This window comes from Cheilinus undulatus, linkage group 1 (assembly GCF_018320785.1).
Source record: "Cheilinus undulatus linkage group 1, ASM1832078v1, whole genome shotgun sequence".
Classification (NCBI taxonomy): domain Eukaryota; kingdom Metazoa; phylum Chordata; class Actinopteri; order Labriformes; family Labridae; genus Cheilinus; species Cheilinus undulatus.
The window spans coordinates 54743329-54760837 of record NC_054865.1 but is presented as its reverse complement, the minus strand read 5'-3'; the positions used below and the strand labels follow the sequence as shown (position 1 = coordinate 54760837).

The 17509-nt window shown below is 38.8% G+C and overlaps 1 protein-coding gene across 1 annotated transcript; it reads right to left on the bottom strand.

The window, feature by feature from the left end:
- Positions 1–394: 394 nt before the first annotated feature.
- On the bottom strand, positions 395–16198 carry cfap70 (cilia and flagella associated protein 70). The gene is made up of 16 exons (XM_041781391.1): positions 16145–16198; positions 15590–15675; positions 12902–12962; positions 12603–12782; positions 12311–12442; positions 12094–12222; positions 10192–10325; positions 8592–8707; positions 7959–8156; positions 7249–7391; positions 5156–5308; positions 4855–5016; positions 3983–4072; positions 3594–3695; positions 2276–2323; positions 395–533 (listed from the first exon to the last, which is right to left on the bottom strand). The coding sequence occupies exons 1-16, from the start codon at positions 16196–16198 to the stop codon at positions 435–437; spliced, it is 1887 nt and encodes a 628-aa protein (XP_041637325.1). The 3' UTR covers positions 395–434.
- Between the last annotated feature and the right edge of the window lie 1311 nt (positions 16199–17509).

The following is a 17509-nucleotide window of genomic DNA, read 5'->3' as shown; positions in this document are numbered from 1 at the left end:
TGTAAAGATATATGAGATTCATTTACATTTAATTTTACATCACAATAGCAGACACATTAATATCAGGAAATATTTCATACAGCATCCCTTCTATTTTTGTGCCAAAACTGGTGAGATGTTTTTCAAAAACAAGGCCAGAGCATCTCATCAGGACCATTTGCTGTTCAACTACAGGAAAGTCAAACAAACCCTTGACTGATTCCAGTCAATGCTTTGTCAATGCTGGTCTTTTTTAAAGACGTTCTTGTTGTTTTATATTCATTTTGATCATACATGTCTTTGGGTGTATTTGTAACATTTCATTGAAAGAGGATTCACTTTGCTAGTTGTGCTTCATTGTCACACTTGCTCCTATTTGTAAATACAATGAAAAAAATAAACGGTTCTTGTCCAAGTATAGGGAACATTTTTGGTTCTATGATTTGAATCGCTGTTTAAGAACTTGCTGCAAAGCAGGACTCCAGTTGACTGAGGCAGAGTTCATCCTTCAGGTCGCTGAACTCTTTGAGCAGGGATTCATTCTGCAGGTCGAGCTTTATATTGAAAAAGAGAAAAGGTTATTGTGAGATTTGAGGTTCTCTGTGTGAAATAAAAGCAACTAAATGTAACTTTATAAAAGGTCTCAGGTTACACAGCTCTGTTTAGTTCAAAGTACCCATAAGGACAAAATCAGTGATAAATATCGAGGTCATGGTTGGTTTGTTTTCAAATGAAATAAATTATGATGCAAATTGGATTTTAGTGTCATAAACACTAAATTTTTTGTTTTTCATTGAAACTCATGGATGGTGCTGTGTCTCAGGGCTCCTTGGATCACTGAAATCAATCTCAGACACCTGTGATCATTAGTTTGCCAGGTGAGCCCAATCAAAGGAAAACTACTTAAGAAGGATGTTCCACATTATTAAGCAGGCCACAGGTTTCAGCAGTATGGGACAAAAAAGGATCTCTGCTGTTGAAAAGCCTCAAATAGTGCAATACCTTGAACAAGGTATGAAAACATGAGATATTTCAGAGCAGCAAACAGGTATTTGAAGCTGCTGATGCCTCTGGAGTCCCACCAACCTCAAGGTGTAGGATCCTCCAGAGGCCTGCAGTCGTGCATAAACCTACTATTCAGCCCCCCCTAACCAATACTCAACAGAAACGGTTGCAGTGGGCCCAGAAATACATGAAGACTCATTTTCAGACAGTCATGTTTACTGATGAGTTCCATGCAACCCTGGATGGTCCAGATGGAGGAGTAGTGGATGGTTGGTGGATGGCCACCATGTCCCAACAAGGCTGCAACACAAGGAGTCATGTTTTGGGCCAGAATCATGAGGAGAGAGCTGGTAGGCCCCTTTAGAATCGCTGAAGGTGTAAAAATGACCTCGGCAAAGTATATAGAGCTTCTGACTGACCACTTTCTTCCATGGTGCAAAAAGAAGAACAATGCCTTCCATAGCAAAATCATCTTCATGCATGACAATGCACCATCTCATGCTGCAAAGAATACCTCTGTGTCATTGGCTGCTATGGGCATACAAGGAGAGAAACTCATGGTGTGGCCCCCATCCTCCCCTGACCTCAACCCTACTGAGAACCTTTGGAGCATCCTCAAGCTAAAGATCTATGAGGGTGGGAGGCAGTTCACATCAAACCAGCAGCTCTGGGAGGATATTCTGACATCTTGCAAAGAAATTCAAGCAGAAACTCTCCAAAAACTCACAAGTTCAATGGATGCAAGAATAGTGAAGGTGATATCAAAGAAGGGCTCCTATGTTAACATGGAACTTGGTCTGTTAAGATGTTTTTGATTGAAATAGCTTTGATTTTTGTAAATATGACCTCCTAATGCTGCAGATTCAACAAATGACCATTTTCACTTCTTTACAACCTATAAAATGTTGTGAAACTCTGTAGTGCATAATAAGTTGGAACAGTGCATTTTGAGTTTTTTTATTTTTGAAAAAAAAAAAGTTGTCATTGGGAGGTTTCTTCAATAAAATTTGAATTAAGCTCTAACGGTTGATGACTTGAAAGTTATACTGACTGTCATTTGCATCAACTATTTAGGAAAATCAGAGAACAAAATCATTTGCATAATAATTTGGAACGTGGTGTAAAACATTATATACTAGTGATGAAAAATCCTTGTCCAAAATCATGTTTAATATACAATTCATATATTTTCGAGCATCACCAGTACTTTGCATAAATCTGTTATTCTAAGATGTAACACAACAGCTATTCTTAAACCACCGTGATAAACAAGAACACAAGATTAACTTACCCTCCTCGCATAATTCTGACAGTATTCTGCCTGCTCTGGTTTGCCAGCCTGAAACAAAATATTTGTTAAAAACGTATTCAGTTATTTCAGGCTCCAGAAACAAAAATTTAGCTGTAAACATTCAGTACGTTTACATGCAGTTGGAAAAAGTCAAACTATGTGTTTGACCAACTAAAGCCCTGGTCCCACAGAAGAAGGGTGCATTCACACCTGAGCTGTTTGGTCCACCTTCCTGGATAGTCCAGTTCATTTGGAGCAGTGTGAAAGCTCATATGAACTCTACAAGCAGACTCTGTCCACTCTGGTCTCGGTTCGGTTTGTTTGAGGTGTGAGAGCAAAGCGGACCAACTTGTGAACCAAAGGCAGGAAATGCCAAAAAGGGAAATGATTTACAGATTTATATATTTGATTTAATATACTCAAATACATGTCAGTTCACCTGGCTTTTTATTTCTACATTTCCATCAAAGCGATGCACGTTTACATCACCTGTCAACCCCCCAAAAACAGAGAAAATGCTGTAAAATTTAAATGTTTGTCATTTTGGACACTTGTGCAGCACCCAGTGTGCAGAACTTTGTTTTGTTGATGTTTACATCCTGACACGTCTTTATCAGTGCTCCACAAAGTGTGGGCTGGGGCCCTCTGATGTTTTCTAGAGGTACTGCAGGTGGGTTGCAAGAGGTTTTTTGCAACAAATAAAAAACATAAATCTAATTTTAGAATTGGAAATAATATTTAAATTATAATAAAATAATTTAAAGTCAAGAAATAAATAAATAAAGCCAGAAGATATAAATTCCTTTTCAACTACTGAATAGACTTTATTTAGTATTATTTACCGAACTGGTGTCATGGAGTTACTGGTGTTGGATTAACTAGTGCCACTCTGTAAATATTCTACTATGGCACATCATGATTAAAAGAAATTAGCACTGCCATTGTCCCATTAAGATTTCCTGGAAAGCATTTGTCAGGTCACAAGGGTTCGACAGAGATTGCTATTAGAAAAGAAAACATAGATGACTTTGCAAATGCCTGTTCAAAACATTACAAACATAAGGGGTGTGTTACTTGTGCTTTGAGACTCTGCATAGGCTCTCCTATTAATGTGAATGTCTTAAAAGCTATTTTCTGTTTATGAAGTAAAAATATGGAGGTAAAAACTTTGATACTCTGGAAACTAAGGACCAAAGGATAAACCTCCAGAGGCTTCATGCCTTTTGCACATTTTCAGGGATTCTTTTTATGCCTTGAATGGTGAACTTTGTTATAAGCAGAGTGGCTTGTTTGTTTTCCAGAGGTTCTTATCTCTTACCTTCAGGCAGATCAGAGACAGGTAAGCCCACACCTCTGAGTTCTGGTTGTTGAGCTGGTTGGCCTCAGCCAGAGCCTCCTCAGCAACACGCAGCTCCCCCAGCTACAAAGACAGAAAACCACATAAAACCAAGGCTGACTTCTTCTGAATTTAATGGAAAAATATGGTGTCAACAACTCACTGACTAGCTTGTATGAGACTTGTTGGCTGACTACAGAGGATTTTCAAGAGAGGTGAAGAAAAAACTAATAAAACCCAGACATACAGCCAAAGCTCATGACTGTGACAGTGTCTCTACAACTATTATGTTAGGAAATACAACATAGGAACAGGACTGCTTCAGAGACTTTAAAGCCAGACGAAAATCTAAGTATGTTTTCAGCTTTTACCCTGTAGCAGGCAGTACCCAGGCCCAACCAGGTCAGACAGGATGGAGACTGCTCACAGGCCTGCAGGTAGACAACTTTGGCCTGCTCAAACTGAAAAATATGAAAATACATAAACAGGAAATTCAGCAGACTGTTGCTTCATAAAAGTTGTTCAGCAATGATAAAAAAACAAAATTATGATTGAAAGAGTGGAAACATGAGTGCGAATTTTGCAATTTATGCACAGACAATGCTAATTTATTCTTTTCTGTGTATGAAATGTGCACCAAAACATCTCTGCTGCAAAATACTTTCATAAAAACGGTAATTGTAATGGATCTTTTTTACATATTTCACCTAAAAGAAACAATATACCTCCTGTGATTTGAAAATTACAGAAAGCCAAAAATTAATCAGATTAATTGATTAATTGTTCAGCCCTACTCTGGACTGGTCACCAGTCAATCCCAGGGCTGACAAACAGAGAAGAATAATCAGGTGCACTCACAATAGAAATCTATGGACAACTTAGAGTCACCAATTAACCTGAAAAACATTTTTGGACTGTGGAAGGAGCTTGAGTACCTAGAGAGAAACCAAGCATGCACAGGGAGATACACAAACCCCATACAGGAAGGCTTGATCCAACCTGGGTTCGAAACCAGGAAACAGTAAATCATGTCCAGGTTAATCCTTTGATTGCTGTAAGTTAAGCTATATTGGAAAAGTTAACCACAACATTTGATCTTAAGATACATGTGAGTCCCACTTTTGAAGTTATAGATAAAAAATGACTGGGTAAACTTGTGGGTTTGTGCAACATGCAAATGCAACACACGTGACTAAACTGTCTGACTGATGAGACAGCAGTTACATTAGTCTGCACATCTGACCTTCCCCTCCTGGAGGTACATGGATCCCAGGCGGAGGAGGACAAGGTGAGAGTCTGACGGCTGCTGCGGGAATGTCAGGCTCTTCTCATAGCTCTCCAGGGCATCACTGAACACCCCACGCAGGTAGCAACAGTGGCCATTCAGAGCCCAGGCATCGGCATCCTGTTCACACAAACACCTTTCAGGTCTAGACTCAGAGGGGACCATCAAGAAGGCAGCACAGAGGCAGTGAACCGTGCATGACACATCTTCCACCCGGTCATTATTTAGAGGGGCAGGCAGTGGTCAGAAGTATGAGTACCTGTTCTTGGTGAAGCAGTGCCTCCCTCAGGCTGGCCTTGGCACAGACGTAGTCAGCTCTGAGCAGCTGCCACTGGGCCAGATGAAGAAGATAGGAGAAACTGGGACCTCCTTCTAAACATAGCAGCTCCTGGGACAGAGCCCACTCAGCCATCTGACAACATGAAAACAGTGAAGCCTATTTTATTTTTGTTTATATCTGCTGAAACGGTACTGATGAGGAGTTTAAAACAAAGGCCTTCAGGGTGGTGGCATTTTTTTAAAGGCACTGCAAATAAAGTTAAATGTGTCATTGAGAGTATTTTCTGTTACTGTGTATGAAATCAAACCAAACGTTTGTTATGTTTTGTAGAGATGCTATTCATGAAAACACATACCCATACAGTGCCAATGCAAAGTAATCATCCCCTAGGATGTTTTACCCTTTAACTGATTTTATAAAACAATCACGGTCAATAATTTGGCTTTTTTGACAAAAAATGACCCAAAAACTGCTTTGATATCAAAGTGAAAACAGATCTCTACAAAGTGATATCAAATAAAAATATGTAATACTAAATATGTGACTGCATTAATATTCAACTCCTTCCAGTCAGCATTTAGTAGAGTCACCTCTGGCTGCAATCACAGCTCTAAGTCTGTGTGGATAGGTCTCAATCAGGCTCAAACATCTGGGAACTGAAATTTTACTCCATTCTTCTTTGATAAACTGCTCAAGCTCTGTCAGGTTCAACAGGGATCAGGTGTGAGGAGCCCTTTTCAAGTCTAGCCACAAATTCTCTATTGAATTGAGGTCTTGGCATTCACTGGGCCACTCCAGACCATCCCCCTTGTTGTCTTTAGCCATTTCTGTGCACAGCTCATTGTCTTGCTGGAAAATAAATCTTCTCCTAAGCAAAAGTTCTCTTGTAGACTAAATAAGATTGTCCTCCAGGATTTTCCAATGTTTTGCCGTATTCATTTCACTCTCTACCTTTACAAGTCATCCAGGGATGGATGCTGAGAAGCATCCCCACAACATGATGCTGCCACCACCATGCTTCACAGTGGGGATGGTGTGTTTGTGGTGATGTGCAGAGTTTGGCCATCAGACCAATGGACTTTCTTCCTCCCATGTCTTTTGATGAAGTCACGTCCAGATTGAATCTGAGTTTTCTCCAACAGTATCTTTCTCGTTGCCACTCTCCCATAAAGCTCTGACTGGTGAAGAACGCGGCCAACAGTTGCTGTCTGCAGAGTCTCTCCCATCTCAGCTGCTGAAGCTTAGAACTCCTTCAGAGTAGTCATAGGTGTCTTGGTGGCCTCTCTCACTAGTCTCCTTCTTGCACCCTCATTCAGTTTGTGAGGACTGTCTGATCTAGGCAGATTTACATATGTGCCATATTCCTTCATTTCTTCATGATGGATTCAAGTGATCTCTGGGGGATGTTCAGAGCCTTGGGATTTTTTCTGTATCCATCCCCTGACATATGCTTTTTAAGAACCTTTTCTCTGACTTGCCTGGGATGTTCTTATGTCTTCACAGTTTCATGGTAGCCAGGAATACTGTCTAACCAGTGACTGGACCTTCCAGACACAGGTGTCTTTATACTACAATCACTTGAGACACATTCACTGCATTCAGGTGACCCCATTTCACTAACTGTGAGACTACTAGCACCAGTTGGCTGGACCTCTGTTGAATTAGGTCTGTCACTTTAAAGGGGATAAACATTTATGCAATCATTTATTTTGCATGACATGTTTTTATTTAAATGAAATTACTTTGTAGATTCATTTTCACTTTTGTTCAGTTTTTTTTGTCAAAAAGTCCAACTATATTGACTATGATTGATTTAAAAGATCAATAAAAGGGTAAAACACCTGATGGGGTGAATTCTTTTCATTGGCCCTGTACGATAACTTTAAACCAACTAGCTTTTCCACATGCCGGGACAATATGGTACACTAAAAACCTACTGTTTTCACTACAGCTACCTTAAGTAGGATTTGGTTCGGCATTGACAGCACAGAAATACTTTACATTGTAGGTTGTGTTCATCCATATTTCACCAGTGAGTGTCCAGCTGTTGAGGTCGGTCACCTGTCTTTTACCTGCAGGGCAAAGTTGTGCAGCAAGAACTGAACTGTCTCTTTGCACGCAGTAGGGGAGGGTTTAGCTTGAGTTGTCCTGGTTATGACACTCTCTGCTGGAGGCTGTCCTGGCACCTCTGATTCCTGGTCTTGACTTTCTGGGACTAGAAAAACATAACCGTGAAACTGTCAGGTAGCGATGGCTGCTCCAAGAACTGCCTTGGGCTTAAGTGCACCGAGTGTCACTAAGCAGATTACAAAAAGGAGTAAAAACCAAGTCATTCTTTGTCATTTCTGCCAGCAGAGATCCTCTTCACCATGTACAGAATATCGCTTCCTTCTATTTGATCACTGTTGTAGGTTCCCATTTCCAAAGACAAAAAATAAGTGCCAAAGAAGAGAAATTAACTATTCTACATCCCTTTTACACATGCGAATCTGTCATATTCACAGTGAAAATTAACTTTTTAAACTGTGCAAAAAGGTCAGAAATTATGTGAAATTAATCAGTACTGAATAATGAATGCATGTTAACAGATCACAGTGTAGCTCTATTAAAACAAAGGACAGGAAGGAATGTGAAACAGACTATTTGTTGGTACAACCCCAAATGATTCTTCTCACTACTGGCATTTAGGTGTTTTTGTTAAGAAATAAATTTATACCCATTTTAATATTGCGGCATCCAAAAAACAAGACCCAGACTAACTTTTCCTCCCTCTGCATTTCACCTTGCTCAGTATCAGGAGATTTCTCTGTCTGTGCTTCCTTCAGCTTGTCTTCCTCTTTGTCATTTTTCTTTTCTTCGTCTTCATTCTCCTCCTTGCTCTGTGTTTCATTCTGTGCTTCATCTTCCCCCAGCAGCTTTCTGGCCTCCAGAAAAGCCCATTCAGCCCAGGTGGATTGGTTCTGGCTCTCATGGACCAGGCCTGTAGAGCAGAATCAGATATGAGAAATGAAAATATAGAGTTCCCAGCATGAGCACCCCCAACTTCCCTGCTCAAGTTTATTCAAGGTAAGCATTTTCAGTGAGGCAGATGTGATTGTTATTTAGCTAGCTAGGCTAAATATTGACATTTGCTTTGATTTTTAACATATGAGATCCAATAAGAGTTCTGTTTTCAGTTTCTATGCCTTGTTTTCAGCTTCTTGAAGCTCCCAAAAAACATTAGTGAGACCAACTAATACATTTAGCAAAAGCCTGTTTAACCCCGTACTTTGTACTGAAATCCTAGGACATGATAAATCTTTTAAAAAGACTTAGATCATACCATCTAAAGCTGCATATTTTGTAGATATGTGGTAGAAGTAGTCTCTCATGTCAGTGTTCAACAGCAATAGGTAGAAGGAGACTTTGATCTCACCCAGCAGGGTCCAGGCCACCACACTCGGTGGATCTATGTTGGTCGCTCGCTCCAGGAAGGTGTTGGCCTCATCGTATTTCTCAAACATAGCTGCCAAGACCCCGCACATCATCAGGCTGGAGAAACAAGAAGACACAGAGATGCAGTTCTGACTTACCAGCTCCATGATTTTGTTGTACTTTTGTCGACGTTTTCCTCTTGAATTGGTTGTGACATAAAGCTATAGGCTCACACACTTTCAAGTAAACACATGAATTTGAGTGGTTTTCAATCTATGCCATTGCCATGACTATTAACAGTAATGTAGACCAAACAGAATGGGGGGGTGGGGGGGGGGGTTCCCATGAGTGAAACAATGTAATGTTACAGTATTATTTACTCAGTGTTTTATCATTGTATGATGATAAATCAATCAGGGTCCATGTAATTTGGCGTGTTTTTTAACCAAAAAACTCAAAAAACTTGAAACTCACTGACCTAATTCAACAGAGGCTCAGCTAATTGGTGCCAGTAGTCTCACATTTAGGGAAACTGACTGCAGTGAATGTGTCTCAAGTGATTGTAGTATAAAGACACCTGTGTCTGGAAGGTCCAGTCACTGGTTAACCAGTATTCCTGGCTACCATGAAACCGTGAAGACATAAGAACATCCCAAGCAATTCAGAGAAAAGGTTCTTGAAAAGTATAAGTCAGGGGATGGATCCAAAAAAATCCCAAGGCTCTGAACATCCCTCAGAGTTCAGTTAAATCCATCATGAAGAAATGAAGGAATATGGCACATGTGTAAATCTGCCTAGATCAGACAGTCCTCACAAACTGAGTGAGTGTGCCAGAAGGAGACTAGTGAGAGAGGCCACCAAGACACCTATGACTACTCTGAAGGAGTTCCAAGCTTCAGCAGCTGAGATGGGAGAGACTCTGCAGACAGCAGCTGCTGGCCGAGTTCTTCACCAATCAGAGCTTTATGAGAGAGTGGCAACGAGAAAACCAGTTTTGAAGAAAACTCGGATTCAATCTGGACTAGAGTTCACCAAAAGACATGGGAGGAAGAAAGTCTGTTGGCCAAACTCTGCACATCACCACAAACACACCATCCCCACTGTGAAGCATGGTGGTGGCAGCATCATGCTGTGGGGATGCATCTCAGCATCCATCCCTGGATAGTGGTTAAGGTAGAGAGCAAAATGAATTTTACGGATAAAACCTGGAGGACAATCTTATTCAGTTTGTAAGAGAACTGCAGCTTGGGAGAAGATTTATTGTCCAGTAAGACAGTGAGCTGGAGCATACAGAGAAAAGGGACATGCCTGCATTAAAATCCACAATAACACTTTACACACATTTGGCCTACATGTCTTCTTTGATAAGTTTGGATAACATCTGCATGACCTTAGTTTGGGCTCTCAACTCATGATAGCCACCATAATGAGGCACGTCCTGTTACAACTGTAAAAAGTAAGGATATCTCTGGCTTTTAAACTGGTTTATGATTGCATTACTTAATATTTGAGTTAACTCATCTTAAATTATACAACATATATTTACTTATATTTTTATATTAATTATTTAGACATTTCAGTGTAACTGGAGCATTTCTGACCTTGGTTGGTGTGTCTGCTGGATGGAGACCGCCTCATGGAAACACTCTTCAGCCTTCATGTAGTCTCCTGTCTGCATGAAGAGCCTTCCCAAGTCAAACTTACAAGAGGGGTCACGAGGATGCCTTGCCACTAACTGCAAAGTAACACAAACAAAATGAAATGGATATTTTCTTTTAGTTTTAATACTAAAATTCAGTATCAGCAAAGAATTTGCTATCAATGATGGATGATTTTTTTTTGCTGATTTCTAATATGCTGATATTTACAAATTAATTTTAGCCAATATTGATGTATCATATAGTTCAGACCTAAAAATTCAGTCCTTAAAACACACAGCTTAAAGTCTGAGGATGCATAAACTTTAAAGGGGACATAATTTACCCTTTTAAGACAAGTTTATATTGGTCTCAGAGGTTCGCAAAGCATGCCTGTGAAGTTTGATGCTAAAAAGAAAACACTCCAGTGTTGGATTTTGGTATGTTTTAAAACCCCAATGTGTTTGTGGCTTTAAATGTTACTGAGCTGTCTGACCCCGCCCCTCTCAGGAAATGGATGTGGCTCTGAAACCACACACTCATTCCCTACTCCCTATCCACTCTGTAGTGAGCAGCATACAGTGGACTATATAGTGGACTCAACTGCAAAACACAAAAATTATTTCGGACACTACTCTGACCATGGGCGATGACGTCATCACCGTCTCACGATTAAAACAACACTCATAGATTTTGTTAACAACGGCTGAGGATCAAAATTGTTACTAAATGTGATGTATTTTCCCCCCAAAAATATAAATAATCATAAATAAAATAGCTTGTGACTTCAGTGGCGAAATAGTGTACATTTCTGTGCGTAATGTAACTTGTTTTTGCAAAAAGATGATGGTCTCATGTCTTGTAATCCTCAGAGTTACTCCGTTTTAAATCCTTAACATTTTCTTACAGATTTGGTTAAAACCAACAAACAAAAAGTATAAAATAAAGTTTTATTATGTGTTCCTGTGCTCCTCTCATTCGTCCATCATGTTTGAGAGCAGCAACCGCTATGCATGGTGGTAAACATTGCTGGGCTAAAGAGCATCGGTTGTTCACTACTTTTCCAAACGCATTGTGGGATAGAATGAGTGCACTATATAGAGAATAACAATGCTCACTCAGAATTTCTACACCACTACAAAACGGTGTATTCACTATGTAGTGTACCACATAGTGAATAGGGAGTGATTTCAGACGCAGCCTGTGGCGCTCCTGATCCTCTCAGGAGAAGAGGGCGGAACTTTCTTCCAAGCGGGGAGGGCCAACTGAACCTGGGGGCGGGGCTAACTCCCCAAATGAGATCATGAGGGGAAAATCTAAGAACATTGTTTCAGCAGACATTTTCTGAAAGTTGGAGAAAGAGAGGGGGGAGAGAATGGATTAGTCTGGTACCTGAGGGGACTGTGGACAGGCCATGGGCACATATTACCTTTAGAAAAACCTGAAAAAGTGATTTTTGCATCATCTTTCCTCTTTAGAGTACGGAATGATGGCAAATGAAGAAAAAGACTTCAGCTGGCCTGCTGGTCCAGTCTAAAGCTCTACTAATGTATTAGTTTGTAAAGCCAATCTTTACAGCTGTTAGATGCAGATTTTCAAACCCAAAATGTTTCTTTTAAATTTGTAGAATAAGTCATAAATGCCAACACAGATATATTGTGCCCCCCTGACACCAATCACCCCTGAAACGTGAATAAAGGCCAGAAATCATCACATACTGAAAGAATAACATGTCATTCATGGGTGGAAATGAATGGATGAGTGGCTGCAGTTTTGGCAGGAAAAAAAGAGGATTTTTGCTTTTTTTTCTTATTTCCATTGAGTGCAGAGCTAAAGAATTAGGAAAGGCAAAGCATATCATTGCACCTCTTGGTAGTACTGAGCAGCCTGCTGATAATCCCCAGTAAGCTGAGCCTCTCTGGCAAAAAGTCTGAGCTGTGAAGAACTCAATTGGATCTCATCCTGGGCGTCATCATCAGTGTCATCTGCATAAATCTGGTGTGGAGGAGGGGATATAATCTTACAGATGTGCTGTATATATTTAAATAAAGTTTTTGTGATAGAGTGAGTCTGTGTATAATACCTTGTTTAGAGCATTTTTCATTTCATCCACCAGGTAGACATAAAGCTTGCTGACAAAGGCCCTGAGCTCCTCAGGGCCAGTGAATGGCTCTGTCTGCTTCATCTTGTCACATACAAGCCGTACCACCGTAGGCTAAACAGCAAAAACAAGTAGACACTGTTTATGGTCAAATAGAGACAGAACGGCCAAAACCCCCAGGATAAAAACCTGCAGTGCTGGAACTTCTCTCTGAAGCAAACATCACATCAGAGTCCCTAAAAGTTTCATCCAGGAGGAGGTCAGTTTTTCTGACCTTCATCTGTTCCTTGAAGGTGATGTATCTGCCTGAGACACTGAGGGATCCCATCAGCTGGACCATCATTTGCTCCCTGCTACAGGCATCTGATGGTTGCATTGCTCCAAACAATTCCTTACACTGGTCAGAAACATGGCTCACCACATTGCCTACCTGCTTGTGGAAGTCCAGCACTGCCTGCGGGTGAACAAGGCCATGTTGAGTCAGGATGTGAACAACTTTCCAATGGCATGCATTTCTTCTTGTGTGTGTATCTGTGTGTAAAAGGTACAAATAAAATCCTGTTTGTGTTTTACTCTTTCTGCTCTGCTGGGGCCAGCTGGAGGCGGAGGTCTGGGAGGGATCAATGCCTTCACCCTGAGGAAAAATAGAAAACCATGTTAGCAGAACCTCACATTTTCTTTCCTCAGTCAGTAAGAAACCCAACAGGCATAAGCCTGGAAAATATAGAGAGAGTTTTTTAGACATGTTGATATATTTATAAATGAGAGATAGGGTAATAATATCATTGACATTGTTTATGTTGGTATTAATACAGTCGCTAGAAAAAGTATGTGAACCCTTTGAGATTTCTTGGATTTCTGCATAAATTGGTCATCAAATGTGTTCCAATCTTCATCTAATTCACAACAATAGACAAACACAGTCTGCTTAAACTAATACTGCACATAAAATTATATTTTTTCATGTTTTTATTGAACAAAACATGTAAACATTCACAGTGCAGGGTTGAAAAAGTATGTGAACCCCTAGGCTAATGACTGGTTGACCCTCCTTTGGCAGCAATAACCTCAACCAAACGTTTCCTGTAGTTGCAGATAAGACCTGCACAACGGTCAGGTGGAATTTTGGACCATTCCTCTTTACAAAACTGTTTCAGTTCAGCAATATTATTCAGATGTCTGGTGTGCATCGCTCTCTTGAGGTCATGCCACAGCATCTCAGTCGGGTTGAGGTCAGGACTCTGACTGGGCCACTCCAGAAGGCGTATTTTCTTCTGTTGAAGCCATTCTGTTGTTGATTTACTTCTATGCTTTGGGTCGTTTTCCTGTTGCAAATGTATTGATGAAATTGGGAATTAATTTTTCTGTCATTGACAGAAATCCGTCCAGGCCTTGAGGCAGCAAAGCAGCCCCAAACCATGATGGCTCCTCCACCATGTTTCACAGTTGGGATGAGGTTTTGATTTTGGTGTGCTGTGCCTTTTTTTCTTGATCGTAAATCTTCTGAGAGCTCTTTTGTGCCAGGCATGGTTCACATCAGGCAATGCTTCTTGAGAACAGCAAACTCAAAACTGGTGTGTGTTTTTTATAGGGCAGGGCAGCTTTAACCAACATATCCAGTCTCATCACATTGATTGAACTCCAGATTGGCTGACTCCTGGCTCCAAATAGCTCTTGGAGAAGTCATTAGCCTAGGGGTTCACATACTTTTTCCACCCTGCACTGTGAATGTTTACATGTTTTGTTCAATAAAAACATAAAAACATATAATTTTTTGTGCAGTATTAGTTTAAGCAGACTGTGTTTGTCTATTGTTGTGACTTAGATGAAGATCGGAACACATTTGATGACCAATTTATGCAGAAATCCAAGAAATCTCAAAGGGTTCACATACTTTTTCTAGCGACTGTAGAAGTAAAAAATGTGTCAGGCTTTAAATGATGCCAAAGTCAAGTTAATGTTTTTTTTTTGTGCACCTAAAGACAGACGAGGGCAGGGGTGTCAAACTCAATCACAGCAGGGGCTGGATTCTGAACTTGGGTCTAACCTGAGGGCCGAACAAGTCTAAATAAATAAATAAAGATAACAGGGTGAATATTCAACCATAAAATGTCAACCTTATTTTCACCAGCAATGAATTATGGGGGTAAAAAACTTGGCACCGATGATAAATTATTTTGCGATTAAAAGGTGAAAATGATAAGTTGAAAGTCAAAATCTGAGCTAAAAAGTCAAGCTTAGATGTTTAAAAGGCAAAAACACGACATTTAAAGTCAAAATACTGTTTTTAAAAGGCAAAATATGAGATAGGATACTAAAACCATGAATTTGAAAAGTCAAAAACTGAGATAAAATTCAAAATCAGGATTTTTAACAGTCGAAACATGAGATAAACATCGAAATCATTAGTTTGAAATGTCAAAATATGAGATAAAATTTCAAATGAATGAGTTTTAAAAGTCAAAATATGAAACAAAATTCAAAATCATGAGTTTTTAATGATAAAAAATTAGATGAAAGTCAAAGTTAGGATTTGAAAAGGGACAAAACATAAGATAAACATCAAAATCATGAGTTCGAAATGTCAAAATATGAAATAAAATTTAAAATCATGAGTTTTTATGGTAAAATATAAGACAAAAGTCAAAGTTAGTCACTAAGAAAGGTCACAACATGAGATAACAGTCAAAACCATGACTTTAAAAGGTCAAAAAACTGAGATAAAATTAAAAATCATTAGTTTTAAAGTCAAAATCACGACTTTAAAAGGTCAAAATAGGATTTAAAATATAAAGTGATAAATCTAAAAGGCAAAAACATGACATTTAAAGTCAAAATACTGTTTTTAAAAGGCAAAATATGAGATAGGACACTAAAACCATGAATTTGAAAAGTCAAAAACTGAGTTAAAAATTCAAAATCATGATTTTTAACAATCAAAACATGAGATAAACATCGAAATCATAAGTTTGAAATGTCAAAATATGAAATAGAATTTAAAATCATGAGTTCTTACAGTAAGAATAAGGTAAAAGTCAAAGTTAGTCATTAAGAAAGGTCAAAAGGTGAGATAAAAGTCAAAACCATGACTTTAAAAATTCAAAAAACTGAGACAAAATTAAAAATCATGAGTTTGTAAGGTAAAAAAATGGATAAAAGTCAAAGTTAGGATTTGAAAAAGGTCAAAACATGAGATAAAAGTCAAACCATGAAATGAGTAAACGACTGTTTCAATATAGATGTCTTTAAAAGCAGACTTACCTTCTTGACAGCTCCTCTGGTGATATTTTTGGTACCAATGGTTCACTCAAGGCCGCTTCAATCATGATATAAGCCTCCAAAAACACCTGTAACCATGATATATATAGCATAATAGCACACATGTGAACTGAAGATAGTTTCATTATTGGCTATATTACAGAGTAAAGGTAGTAAACTCAGGACTTATGTTCATGTTTCTGCTTGGAGTTGTGTTGCTCTTGTTGAGTTTACGTTTCTCTCTATGTTTCAGTGGCTCTCTAAAGGCAGAAACATCTCTGCGGGTTAGCTTTACAGCACTATTTAGAAGTAGCCACTAACCAGAGGTGGACAAAGTAGCCTACACAGCTGTTCTACTCAAGTAAAAGTACGGTGACTCTAGTTGAAACTTATTTAAGTAGAGCGTTTCTCGCCAGCGCCCTTCCCAAAATAAACCCCGCTTTCCTCGGTAGAATCTGTAACGTTGTTCTAAATAGCTCCATGTGTTCCGTGTTTATAGTAAATATCACTCAGCAGACATGCAGACAATGTAAAGGAATCCTGTGGGCAGTTACAGACCTTATAATTCTCCTCCAAAAAAGACAGAAACTGAAGCGTCAGATCGATTTCCATGGCAACACATCCGGGTACGTTGCCCAAACGATGCCAGCCCCTCCCCTTTCTGGGGGAAACGTTCCTTAAAAATGAACGGCAGCCAATCGGAAAGATTGGGACTTTAGGGGTTTTAAAGCTTAAAATATGAAAACCGTACGGTTAAACGGTTATTGGGAGTGAAGCTCTAAAGGCCAGTCAGATAAACATAAAATGTAGGCAATTTATGAGGGGAAAAAAAAAACATGCATCTTAACAATATGAAATAAACGAAATTATAGATGTGCACGAGGTGGTGTTCAGGCTCCCTCAGTAAAATAAATAAATAGATAAAATGAATGAATGCATAAATAAATAAAATAGCAATAAATATATCACCATGATAAATTACTCCTTATTTTAGGGAAAGAGTAATTGTGGACTCAACACTGGATGGCTTTAAGAATAATTTTTCTCTTCTATGCTGACTAAATGGTGAAAGTTGTGCAGCACCAAATATTCAACCTATTCTTTCCTTTTCGAAGAGCTGTTATTTTAGCTATAGAAGATAAGCAAAATACCAAATTATTTATTTCTTTTATAAATAAACCGCAGATTTTCACCTTTTGTTGTACATTAGATTTGAGACTATGCAAAAGAACAAATGGGGCAGTAGGGGTCACTGCAGGAACAAGTGTAATTCATATTAATAACGACCATCACCACTATTATTATTATTATTATTATTATTGTTATTATTATTATTATTACTGTTATTATTATTATTAGTAGTAGCAGTAATATTAGTATTAGTATTAGTAGTATTAGAATTAGTATGATGGCACATGTATTTGACACTCAAGAAATTCAGGGGAAAATGATTTTTGATGCTCTCAATGACTCTGTACTGATAAATTTAAAAATATAGATATATTGCTAATAGCTCAACCATAAAAATCTCCCCCACGTGTTCAAATTTGAATTTCTCACATCTAAAATGACACTTTAAACAGTGTCTGTAATCTGTTTATTTACTTTGAAGGTTGTGCCACCTGACACGGGGTTTGAGATGGCAAAATATGATATTAATTTTATTATTTAATATATATGTAGGTAAAACGTATTCAAACAAAGTAGGTTCCATAGAACAAGCTGATAAATGCTATGCTCTGATCAGTTATTTTCAAAAGATTTGGAATAGTGGACAGAAAGATATGCATGTCAAGTCACTGTTCTCTCAATGCTGTATTATGTGTATACAATGTAAAGCACTTTAGGTCAGCTGGGTTGTGTGCAAGAAGTTATTTATATAAATATAGTCAAATCAATTTGATCTTGGGCAGTTTTACTAAA

Excerpts from the sequence above, each read along its gene's own strand:
- cfap70 (XM_041781391.1), bottom strand. The coding sequence starts at position 16,198 with ATGGAAATCGATCTGACGCTTCAGTTTCTGTCTTTTTTGGAGGAGAAT. Across the intron at positions 7,392-7,958 it reads ATCTCCTGATACTGAGCAAG|TCCCAGAAAGTCAAGACCAG; the intron begins GTGAAATGCAGA and ends ATGTTTTTCTAG. Across the intron at positions 4,073-4,854 it reads TGTACCTCCAGGAGGGGAAG|TTTGAGCAGGCCAAAGTTGT; the intron begins GTCAGATGTGCA and ends CATATTTTTCAG.